This window comes from Vipera ursinii (assembly GCF_947247035.1).
Source record: "Vipera ursinii genome assembly, chromosome: 1".
Lineage (NCBI taxonomy): Eukaryota > Metazoa > Chordata > Lepidosauria > Squamata > Viperidae > Vipera > Vipera ursinii.
Window position 1 is genome coordinate 324908302 of NC_139512.1, and position 12984 is coordinate 324921285.

Consider the following 12984-nt stretch of genomic DNA (forward strand, 5'->3'; position numbering starts at 1 on the left):
GGGAGAAGAGATTTCACCCTCAGCCCATGATATGTGGGGTGCCACATGGGTCGGTGGTCTTCCGATTTCTATTTAATATCTATATGAGACCGCTGGATGAACTCATGCATCACCATGGGGTGAGGTATCATGAATATGCTGATGATATCCAATTGTACATCTCCAACCCTGGCCAATCAAGCAATGCTATGGATGTCCTATCCAATGTCTGGAGTCTGTGAGCATCTGGATAGGGAACAAAAGACTTCAATTGAATCCTAATAAGACTGAGTGGCTTTGGATTTTGAGCCCCTCTGGTTCTGTACTTAATTGTGTTTGGTACTAGATGAGTTTAGACTGCCCCAAAACAGATCCTGTTTGTGGATTCTAAAAATTTCTGGAGGCAAGTCATTCTACTGATTAATTGTTCTAACTGTCAGGAAATTTCTCAGTTGGGAAATTTAACCAATACATTTTTTTACCGGTATTATTAAAGAGAAAGGGCAACTATACATTTTTCATACTCAACTACAGTAATTAACATGACATGGTAATTATGGAAGCATGCCTAAAAAGCATGATGTCTGTGATTGTATCGAACTAATGATTTGAGTCATACCAATGAGCCAAATTGAATTAAAGTGCTGTGGGAGTAGCTTATTTTTAAACCTTCCCCCATTCCATTTTTTGGATCTGTATTTTCCTGGCCAAAAGTTATTATCGGTTTCAACAGGGCAGTAATTTAAGTGAGCGAACTAGCATGGACAAAAGTTTCCTGTTTTTTAAAAAAAGATTGCCCTTTTCTTTATTTCAGTTTCACCACTTCATCTGCTTTTAAGAAATAAAAAAGTAATAAATAGAAATTATCACTTTGGGAACTTTCATACCAAATCTGCCTTGACCATGTGACTGCACATTGATGCTTTTCATGGGATCGTAGTATATTACAGTACTAGAAATTCAACAAGAAAAGCAAAAGGTTGAATTTCATTCTTTAGTATTAATTCATTTCTATAGTATGCAGAACTTCCAGATTAAATCTACAGTATCTCTAATTAAAGGACTTGGGTAACAGTCTTTTGTACTGAGTATCCTCTAGAAGTTTTTGACTATAACTCCCAAACACAGTGATAAATGTGGAGAAGTTACTTTGATTAATCCTTCCATATAATAATAATTAATAATAATAATAATAATAATAATAATAATAATTACTAATAATAATACTAATACTACTACTACTACTACTACTACTACTACTACTAATAATAATAATAATAATAATAATAATAATAATAATAATAATAATAATAATTTAATTTTTATACCGCCCTTCTCCCGAAGGACTCAGGGCGGTGTACAGGGCAATACAATAAAATACAATATATAAAAATTAAAAGAAATATTAAATACAATAGCCCAATTCAATAGATTAATACAAAACGTTAAAATACCCCTAAACCCATCAGACCAGGCCGGCTTGTTCAAATAAATATGTTTTTAGGTCACGTCGGAAGGAGCGAAGGTATATACTTTCCTGCATTCTTAAATGTGTACATCAGATGAATAATGTATTGTCTTTATTATCAGAGAACAAGCGTTCCCGAACCTTAACCTTAACTTTTATTCTCATCTTTCTTTTCTTCCTCCTCTTTTTCTTCTTCCACATTTTCTTATTTTTAGCCCAGATACATTCAGAATATTTAACCTTCAAGTCCCAGAAAGAAATAATATTCTAGACAAGATTGAATGTACACCAAAGAAACAAGAAAGATACTTATTGGAATGGCGCAATAATCCTCAACCACAACATGCAAAGCTACTTAGAATGCATACCAAGTTTATAAATGAGCCAGTATTGTATATGGAAACAGAGGATACAAAAACAAAACAGGTGCTCACTGTTTAACTATTGTAAAATGAAATTGAAGCCCAACTCATACAAATGATACCAGGCGAAACCTGGACGCCAGCACACACACCTTTCAATGCTTCAGTGTAGCTGTAAGAACAAAATTTAAACCATTCAGTATTTAAAACAAGGCATAATTTGCCATTGCATTCAAATCAGGACAAATGGTGGCAAGTTTAAGAAGGATTTGTGAAAGTAGCCTTTGCTGATTCTAATTTGTTTTAGTTTTTTAGTTTTCTGTTTATTAATTTATAAAAGGTAAAGGTAAAGGTTCCCCCGCACATGCGTGCTAGTCATTTCCGACTCTAGGGGCTGGTGCTCATCTCCGTTTCAAAGCCGAAGAGCCAGCGGACGTCTCCGTGGAGTCATGTGGCCAGCATGACTAGATGCCAAAGGCGCACGGAACGCTGTTACCTTCCCACCGTAGTGGTCCCTATTTTTCTACTTGCATTTTTTACGTGCTTTCGAACTGCTAGGTTGGCAGAAGCTGGGACGAGTAACAGGTGCTCTGTTACGCAGCACTCGGGATTTGACCCGCCAAACTGCCGACCTTCTGATCGACAAGCTCAGCGTCCTAACCCACTGAGCCACCGCATCCCTATTATTAATTTATATTCCCATTTATATTTCTCGCTCAAATCAGTGTACACAATGCTCCTTTCTCTCAGAATAACAATCCAGTGAGGTGGTTGGGATGAAAGAGAGAGCAACTGACCCAAAGTTACTCAGCAACTTTCCATGCCTAAGGGAGGAGCAGACCTCACAGTCTCCCAGTTTCTAATCATTCTGACTTAGTTTAAAAATGAAAAAAAGAATGTATCTTACCTCTTTCTGTGATGGGAGCGAGAAGGGGAGAGCACTTAACCCTGTACTGGTAAGTTAATCTTTAGTATTGTTCCCCAAACCTGGTTTAAATAATTGACATAACAGCTTCTTCCTGGGGATCTCAACTCTTGTTTCTCTGTAACTGTGATATTGATTAACTCATTTCTTTTTATTGCTTGTGAAGTCTCATTGGTGGCCGACCTTTGAGCCCACTGTTCAGGGTCCTAAACCACCTTATGACAAGCAGAGCACTCACAGGAATGATTTCCAGAAGCCAAACTGTATTTTGTCTCGGCCTGTTAAGCATCCCTCTAAGTTACAGCCTTCGTATGGAATAGGTAAGTCTATCGTGGTAGAAGGAGTGGACTCTACTGTTATCAAAAAAGAGTAATTTTACTATTATGAAAAGTAAAGAAAGCAATTAGATTGGCCTGATATGATCAGAATCAAAGATGGCCAGCTGATATTTAATATTGCTTGTTAGAGGTTTCTTTTTTCTGACAATTGCTGAACATATTTGCTGTATACTAGAGTAGTATACAGAGACGTCACCCTGCCAACAAAGTGTATATAGTCAAGGCCATGGTTTTCCTAGTTGCAATGTATGGCTGTGAAAGTTGGACCATAAGAAAGGCTGAGCGCCAAAGAATTGAGGCCTTTGAACTATGGTGCTGGAGAAGACTCCTGTGAGTCCCTTGGACTGCAAGGTGATGAAACCGGTCAGTCCTAGAGGAGATCAACCCTGACTGCTCTTTAGAAGGCCAGATCCTGAAGTTGAAACTCAAATACTTTGGCCACCTAATGAAAAGGAAGGACTTACTGGAGAAGAGCCTAATGCTGGGAAAGATTGAGGGCAATAGAAGAAAGGGACGACAGAATGAGGTGACTGGATGGAGTCACTGAAGCAGTAGGCGTGAGCTTAAATGGACTCCAGAAGATGGTAGAGGACAGGAAGGCATGGAGGAACATTGTCCATGAGGTCGCAATGGGTTGGACACAACTTCGCTACTAACAACAAGAAAAGTAGTATATAAAGCTAAATTCCCATAATCGAATCAGCAGTTGCTCATTGTCCTGTACTGTATATTCTTCCTCTGTTCCCATTTAGCCACTGTCACCATTTCACAGGCAAAACATCTGTTTCCTTTATCATATATTATAAAGCTTATTTTGAACCATGTTGTTCAAATAAATTACTCTGTATGGTACTGGTAGTGATATCATTGTAACACATGCCAATTGAGTCTCAAGAGGCATTACTTTCTGAATGTACAAATGTGCACTGTATAAAATAGAAAAACAATGTATCAAGCGTAACAAAGCTATCCTATATCTGTCAATAAATATGTTCATATCCTGCTTCCCAGGATTATCTGAACAACCACCAAAAGAACCAAATACTGGACTAATTGGGATACAGATATGACACAGTGTAATAGACTGCCTCATTGTAAAACAGCTTTACAAGTTTATTATATAGCTCCTTCCCAAAAACCTAGCTTTAAGCATATAACCTAAGACATTTGAAATTTCATCATTACTAGAAAACAGCATCAGTTTTCAAAAAGTTGTATGATGGGATATATTTAGCTGCTTTTTGCATATATTTCAAATAATCAGTAGCTGCTAATTTTTTTCAAGTACAACTTAATAATTAATTATAATTCAAGCAGAAATAAAAATGTTTTCAGGCATTCTAAAATACTAACTGTAGTGTATGCAGCTAACATACATGAGCTGACAGCACAGCAGGAGGCATGGAGCTGGACAGCTCCAGGCTATAACCGCAATTGGCGGGAAAGCCTGGTTCAAACAGGGTTGACAGCTCCGGGCTATAACCGTACCAGCGGGAAGCCAGGGTTTAAAGAGATTGGTTACCTGCAGTGGCGGGAAGCCCAGGTTTGAATCCATTGGCTGACATTCACCTGGGCAGGTATAAAAGCATGCCAGGTAAACCCGTTCCTCAGTGGAACTCACCCAGCTAAATAAAGGTCTGCTACACACACGCCCTGGCTGTCTCGTCATTCCTGCGATCCCATGACTTAACACTGGCGACGAAGGTGGGATCCTGTTCTGAGAGGCAATAGGCATCGGAAGAAATCCGCAATCGGCCACGTGCACCAAAAATTTCATCAACGCTGGAGCAGAAGGAGACTCACAGCAGCAGCCCCAGAGGAGCTCTGCACCAGGTGAGCGGTTGCAGCGGGGACGAGGGATCAGCGACGGAAGTTGACATGATCCACCGCAGAACATTGCCGGCTATCACTAAGCGAGGCACCACGAGGGGTCTGCGACTGACAATGGTGGAACAAAGATGCCTGGAATGCAGGTGCGGAGCCAGCAACCCCTGGTCTATGCAGTATTCCAACTGCAGAGCCAATCACCCCCAGTCTACCCAGCACTTCGGCTGCGGAACCAGTCATCCCCGGTCTACCCAGTGTTCTGGCTGCGGAGCCAGCAGTCTCCGGTCTACCCAGTGCTTGAGCTGCGGAGGACATCACCCCCGGTCTACCTGCCGTTTCAAGTCAGCCAAGTGCTGGGCATGCGGCAAGACTGGACACATAGTGTCTGTTTGCCGAAGCAAGAACCGGGACAACCTACATGAGGTGGAGGCGGAGTTCCAGGCAGCAACAGGTACTGGGGGACTGCGCCGAGCACTTTCCATCAGTCACACAGAGGGCAAGGCGGTCATCTGCCAAACGGGGACAGCAATCCATCACCCCCAAAATAAAGCTGGTGGTGAGGTTGCAAGGAGTTCTGTGTAGGATGGAACTGGACTCCGGCTCAGCCGTATCCATTATCTCCAGCGAAACGTTTAAGGCAGTTTGCAGTCGGAGTGGCCAGAGGGCCCCCTTGAGGGCATCCAGACTGACCCTCACTGATTTCCAGAATACACCAATAAACGACCAGGGGGTATTAACCCCGGTAGAGGGAGCCAAGTGGGAGACCCCCATCGTCATGCCTCTCAAGGCAAATGGGGAAGTGAGGATCTGCGCAGACTACAAGGGAACAATCAATAAAGCTTTAAGCGCACACTCATACCCAGTACCCACAGTCAGCAGCAGCCTCACCTCCCTGCAAGGTGGTTCCATATTTTCAAAATTGGATCTACCTCAGGCTTATCAACAATTACCAGTCGACCCAGAGACCGCAGAGGCGCAAACCACTGTAACCCACAAGGAGGCGTTCTGGGTAGACCGGCTGCAATTTGGCGTTAGTGTAGCTCCTGGGATTTTCCAGGAGGTGATGGAGCGAACCCTTAAGGGTATACCAGGGGTTTGCCCATATTTCGACGACGTCCTCATCGCAGGAGACTCTGAGGACGTTCTGGCAGAATGGCTGCATGCTGTCCTAGGCAGGTTCAGGGCTGCTGGCTTAAAACTAAAGCGGGACAAATGCAGAATTGGGGTGACTGAAACTGAATTCCTGGGGTTCAGAATTGATGCTAAAGGGGTCCACCCAGCAGCATCCAAGGTAAGAGCAATTAAGGAAGCTCCACCCCCCAAAAATAAGGCAGAATTGCAGGCCTTCCTGGGACTGCTCAATTTCTATCATGCCTTCTTGCCCCATAAGGCATCAATTGCAGAGCCCCTACATAGACTATTAGATAAACAGACACCATGGAGCTGGTCTCAGGCACGTACAGTTGCATTCAAAGCACTGAAAGACCTATTGGCAAGCAATGCTACAATCACACATTTTGTGGAGACCAAACCTGTCTGCATTGCATGTGATGCATCCCCCTATGGGGTAGGGGCTGTGCTTAGTCACCTAGAAAAGGATGGAACTCAGGCCCCCATTGCATATTATTCCAGGACCCTGTCAGCAGCTGAAAGGAACTATGCACAAATAGACAAGGAGGCTCTGGCAGTAGTCGCTGGAGTTAAGAAATTCCATGACTACCTATATGGGAGGGATTTCACCATTTTCACAAACCACAAGCCATTGCTTGGTCTGTTCACCACTGACAAGCAAACGCCACAGATTCTGTCACCCAGAATGCTGTATTGGTCCATCTTCCTATTGGCATACTCATGCAAATTAGTTCATAAGCCCGGCAAGGAAATGGGCCATGCTGACGGCCTTAGCAGGCTTCCTTTAAAAGACACAGAACCAGAACCAGCACCTGCAGCTCAAATATTGGCCATTCATGATCTGCCAGAATGTTCCCTCAGTGCCAGGGACATTGCGGTAGAGACACCCAAAGACAAGGTACTGAGCCAGGTCCACTCATGGGTAAGCACGGGGTGGCAGGACAAATCACCAGGCCAGAAGTTCTCAGCATTTTTCTCCAGAAGACACGAACTGTCTACCCACAAGGGCTGCCTATTGTGGGGAGGCCAGGTAATCATACCCCAGGGGTTAAGGAAAAGGCTTCTGCTCTCGCTGCATGAGGGCCACCCAGGGATTGTAAGGATGAAGGCTCTGGCCAGAAGCTACCTCTGGTGGCCAGGCCTAGATAAAGAAATAGAGGAGTTAGTGGCGGGTGCTACACTTGCCAGAGGTCACGATCTGAGCAACCCCATGCTCCAGTCCACAAACGGGAGGAGACACACACACCCTGGTCCAGAGTGCATATTGACTATGCCGGACCCTTCCAGGGCCATTCATTTCTAGTGGTGGTAGACAGTCACTCTAAGTGGCTAGAGGTGGTGCCTGTGGGGAATATGACTACGACTGGGACCATCCAGGTGCTCAGGGGACTCTTTGCAACTCATGGTCTCCCCGATGTAATAGTATCCAATAATGGGACACAATTTACCTCATCGGATTTCCAGGTGTTCCTGAGGATCTTGGGGATTAGGCATGTCACCTCTGCTCCATTCCACCCGGCCAGTAATGGGTTGGCAGAACATTTTGTGTGCATCACGAAGGACACCCTCAAACGCATCATCCAGGGGGACTGGAAGCATCAGCTGGCCACATTCCTGTTCCACCAACACTCCACACCTTGGACTGCAACCAGCAAGAGCCCAGCTGAGCTCCGTTGGGGTAGGCATCTCATAACCACTCTAGACAGACTGCATCCAGATAGAGTGGCAGCAGATGTCGGAACCCAAACTCATAACAGAAGTTTCACCCTGGGAGATGCCATATGAGCAAGGAACTACAGCGCAGGCCACCCATGGGTACCTGGGGAGGTGGTGGACAAAACTGGGCCTCTCTCATATGTCGTAAGGGTGGAGGGGGGACTCCAGTGGAGAAGACAACTAGACCAGCTGAGACCAAGGGCACCGGAGAGAATTCCTGGCGACAATAATCAGGAGGAGTCAGGAGGATGGGAGCCGCCTCAAAACATCAGAAAGGACACAGGGGGGTCCTTTATTCTATTGTGTGTGATTGATGCATCTCATATATGTTATTATACATTTATCTAAAACTATATGATATATTTAATTCCCACCATATATGTGATGATTTTTCTGCTGTGGTTGTTGTTTTAATCACAGTTCCACTTGCATCTCCTCAACTGCCGAGTCGCCTTCCGAGAATTTTCCAAGAGCAGCTCACTTTCAAATGTAACTATAATGCCAGAACAACTCCCTGCATCCCCTATCAAGGAAAGGTAAAGCAATGTGCATCCTGTGCTATTCACATTAATCAGGAAACCATAGGGATGTGTTTATTCCAAAGTCTCCAGTACATTGTTTGAGCTCCAGGGAATGTATTCACTCATGTTAACGTTACAGCTATCTGGACATTTGTAATTACTATACCTGATGTCTCTGTGGCCCCATGATTTTAGTACAAGCACTGAGGTTGGTGTATTGTGATTTCATTGCCTTAATCAAGATCCTTGGGCAAAACAGCAACAAACTAAAGATAGGGAGTTGCTAACACTGGGGGACAACAATCAATTCTATCATGCAAGTCTCCACCCTTGTTGTCTTTGCTTCAAAAGCAACACCAATTCCTCTTGCAGCCAATCAAACAATAATCGGTCTGAATCACATTACATTATGCCTTAATGCTGCATTTACCTGAAACATGTCTCAGTGAATTCAGTAGTACTCTGCCCAACTGGACTATCTATCCGCAATTCCAAACTTTTTTTTTAAAAAAAAATTCAACTTCCAAAATGGTGTAACCACTTTGCCTTTCAGCTAAAGAGAAATAAATCCTTTGCTTATAAAACAATTAAATCTAAAATTTTCCAGTTGCATTAAAAACATGCTTTAATTTTAAAACATAATACCAATAAAAGTGTTTTTATATTCAGTTTTATGACTTTTAAAGCAAATCTATTGCCTTTTAAAATCAAATTTCTAATAATTTCTTTGGATATATTATAAAAACATCCTTGATTTTTTTAAAATGACCATTAAAAAGCAATAGTGGTGCTAAATCTGAGTGTCACACCTAAAGACTCCAGCCTTTAAGAGGCCTGCTCAGTCTACTCTGCATACTTCTAACCTGGCTTTTTTCCCACTGGTTTTACTGAAGTGTGACAGAATGCTGAAAACTAAGTTGAGAAATGTACTTCTGGGTACCTATAATATTTAACACCCAGGACTGATATGGCGGGATTACAACTGAAGTATGATACAAAACCATAGATCAGGAGGTTGTATGCTAGGAACTATTTCAAAAATTGAGATGAAGAAGAAATAGATAAGAAAGAGGTCAAGAGTCACCAGAAAGAAAGATCGGGGAGATTCAATCGAACTGAAGAAAATAGGGGCAACAATCAATTAGGCAAATCAGAAGATTAATATTCAAACCAACAACATTTTAAATAATTTTTCATCTGAGGCAATCTATGAGAAGTTGAATCCAATTTCTTTTATTAGTTTTTTATTCTATTTTTCTTCTCTTTTCTTTTTTTAAAAAAAGAATGCTATTGTTCTCCTGTGACTGTAATGGTCAAAGTTTTTGGGAACCAGTCATAATTTTTTCCTTGTGCAAAAGCAAACAGTTTAGAATTGTATCCATATGGACATAGCAAAAAATGAAATTTAGTGCCCAACAAAAATAAGAAGTGAGCCACACATGCTGTGAGCAAGAGAACCCTGGAACTGAGGAGAAGGAAAGTCCAATATGGGAGGTGCATTTTTCTTTTCACATGTTGTTTTACCCTTCCCAGATTTTGCAGATCCAAAGATGCAATGGCTTTAAGTCCTAAGAAAAATGTAGTGCAGGCCAGAGGAGACAAGAAGGATGTTGTTCCAAAACTTGAACTTATAAATTAATTCTGCTTCTAGCTGTACCTCTCCACTTAGGTTCCCCCAGTTAATATCTACATTGTTTTTCTTTTTTAGAAACAGGGCACAATTGTTTTGACAGAGAAAAAAACAGACGGAAAGATAATGCCTTCTATACAGGAGTCAGACTTACTGGAGGACCTCAAATCAGAAAAAGGAGCCCCAGTAGAAAATGGTGTAACCTCAGCCCATGTTGATTCATTAGATGCCCAGAAGATATCGTCACATTCTGATGCACACTTATCAAAATCAGCAATGAATTTGGAAACCAAGGCAGACCACAGAACTCCAGAAATGGACCAGGAGAGCTCTGAGCTTCCTCAAACTGACAAAGTGGATGATACCTGTAGCCCATCGAAAACAATTTCCCTTAGTAAACCACAGAGCCCGTTACCTCCTCTTTCTGAAGCTGCACAATCAATACCTGGCACTCAAGTAGTCTAGAATTCTCTGGATGATAGGAGTCTGCATGGTGTAATTTCAATGCTACCAAACATAGACTGACACCAGCAAATTGTTCAAAAGAATAATTGTAATGCAGTCTGTTTTTATGACTATAAAAATTAGATGTCCACAATATGCCCTATGAATCTTTTACTTTCTTCCACTTGTGTAATTATTATAGTTTGTCACTCACTCAGTCAAATGAATAGATAGGATTTGGCATTTTTATCCACCTATCAAGTCTTTTTACTATTAAAACTGTCTTTGTTTCTTTTGCCACAATACCTCTACTTGTTTGCAGGTCTTTGTACTTTGTGATTTTTCTCCAGTTCTTTCTCCAGTTACAGTACTGCAATATCCACTATCCAGACTTTTTTGTTTTTCTAATCAAAAATAGTTACGGGTGTGGTGTTATGCATACCCTTATGCAAAATTATTTTCTTGAAAATTATTTCATATCTAATTAAGAATTCCAGTTCTGAGTTCATTAACCACTAATAAAGTTAGGTATGAAAACAATCTTGATATTTGCCATATTTTGCAATAGCATTCTGGATTGTTTATTAAGGTGTTGCATGTTAGGAGTCCATCTAATGTTTGTAAACTACATATCCTTAAAAATGCAAGGCTATTATATTTTCGTGCAAGAAATATGATTTTTTTGATGCTTGATGGTGTCATTCTGTGATTAATAGAAGCAACTGCTATTTTTGTAGGAAATGTGACAGCTAAAGTTCACAAGAATAAAAGCTATGTTCCATTGTTCAGTGAAGCCAGGAAGAACATCTTTATAACAACCTTTACATTTGCTAAAATATTTTCCTGAAATGGATTTGATCTCCAGTCACATCAACAGACTAGTTTTAAAAATATTTATAAATTTATCCCAGTCATTACCTTACTATGATGCCATATAGTATATATTATGTTGTGGGCTCTGATGAGCAGGAACGAAGACACACAGATGAGTACAGAAAAACTCATTCTTTATTTAAGCAGAAACTGTACTGAGAAATTGGAGTCACCCTGCCTCAATATATAGCCAGACCCTATGGTAGCAACCAATAGGACTGAACCCATGTTTGCCGCCCAAAGTTGACCAATTACAGGACCGGAGATGTCCTGTCTCTGAGTTGCTGGAGAACCGTTAGTTCTCCAGCAATGCACGTGGTGATATTCCAAAAGCCCAGTACATAACAGTATATATAATTCTTTTAGCAATTTTTGCAAAAACTTTCCAGTGGTCTTTTTAGATGGGCTTTAAAAATACCTAATTGGGATCAGGTAAAATTATATTAACAGTGGTCAGACAAATTCTTTGTAAAAGTTTATAAATAATCTATAAAAGTAATACCTTTCATTTGTTCATGCACACTATTAGAAATTCAGAGGCTTAGGGCTTCTACTGCCCATTATGCTACATGTATATACTCTGTATGTATTTGTCTCTTTACAATACTGCTTACAGTTATGCATATTTTATGTTTATACACACATAGAGGAAAAAAGGAATGTCCTTTGATCATTTTCATCATTTTCAATGTATGATTGATATACTTGGTAAGAGTTAACCCAAATCTTAATCCAAACAGCATTTTCCTGTATAAAAATATGATATAGTTATATTTGTGCTTGGTAGCAATTTTCGTAATTGCAGAAGCTCAGTAAGGGATGGAATCAGGTATCCTTGAAAATCCAGAGTACACTATAATTAAAATAAGGTGGCCAAGGTTAAGCATACAGAATCTTAAAAAAAAATCTTGTACTATCTACTACAAACCAGTAGTCTGTTCAGGAAAGAATTCAGTAGTTTGATCCGACAGGTATCCTTCCACATATTTTTAAATTACAAATGAGCCTTCAACTATTTGAAAGAAGATGTAGCTTTGTACTTATTTTGTGTTATTTATGTATTTATTTATGATTCAGCAACAATCACCCGAGTTAGTAGCCATATGGAGCTCTGTCTTTCTGCCAACCCTTCCTCCTGATAAGTTATTAGAATAGGATGCTTTGACAGTAATGTCACTTCACAAAGCTATCTCCTTCAGACAAAGACAGATGACAGCTGTTTAGAATAACAGGAATATTGACTACTACCTATGACACAGATCCAGAGATTCTCTGAGTTAGTGGAAACTATTTGCAGCAGAAGACACACAATACATCTTGATGCAGATCTAAATGCCATATTTAATATTCTTCCCTTTGGTTTCCTCATCTCAGGGAATACATTTGAAGACCAATGGAGTTTTCTGTGGAGGTAAGAAAACTCCTGGTCACAAAGCAAAATTCCTCTCAGTGGAACAAGGATTTGTAGTAGCCAAATGCAAACTAAAACCTGAATGTGAAAGAGCTGTTTGTGTTTGGTTCGAATTGACGAGGACTCAGAGTGGTTAACACTGAACGAGTTTATTGAATACACAAAGTCAACTGTCAAATGTCAAATGTTGCAACCCTTTTATAGAGAAAGCGTTTGAACTGTAACCAATACAAACTGTCTGTTTTCCCGCTCCTTGGTTGTGGCGTCCAATGATTGCACCTTATTTTCCCGCTTTAAACCTTGCAAAGCTGCACTGTGTTTGCAATATCTTTCATGGCTTATTGCTAACTATTTACATA

At 40.9% G+C, this 12984-nt stretch overlaps 1 protein-coding gene across 1 annotated transcript; it reads left to right on the top strand.

Annotated features, from left to right (window-relative positions):
• Window positions 1-114: 114 nt before the first annotated feature.
• Window positions 115-10817, top strand: CIMIP6 (ciliary microtubule inner protein 6; the record flags this gene model as incomplete). The annotated part of the gene is made up of 5 exons (XM_083378257.1): window positions 115-119; window positions 1663-1873; window positions 2901-3054; window positions 8167-8282; window positions 9976-10817. The coding sequence occupies 5 exons, from the start codon at window positions 115-117 to the stop codon at window positions 10360-10362; spliced, it is 873 nt and encodes a 290-aa protein (XP_083234383.1). The 3' UTR covers window positions 10363-10817.
• Between the last annotated feature and the right edge of the window lie 2167 nt (window positions 10818-12984).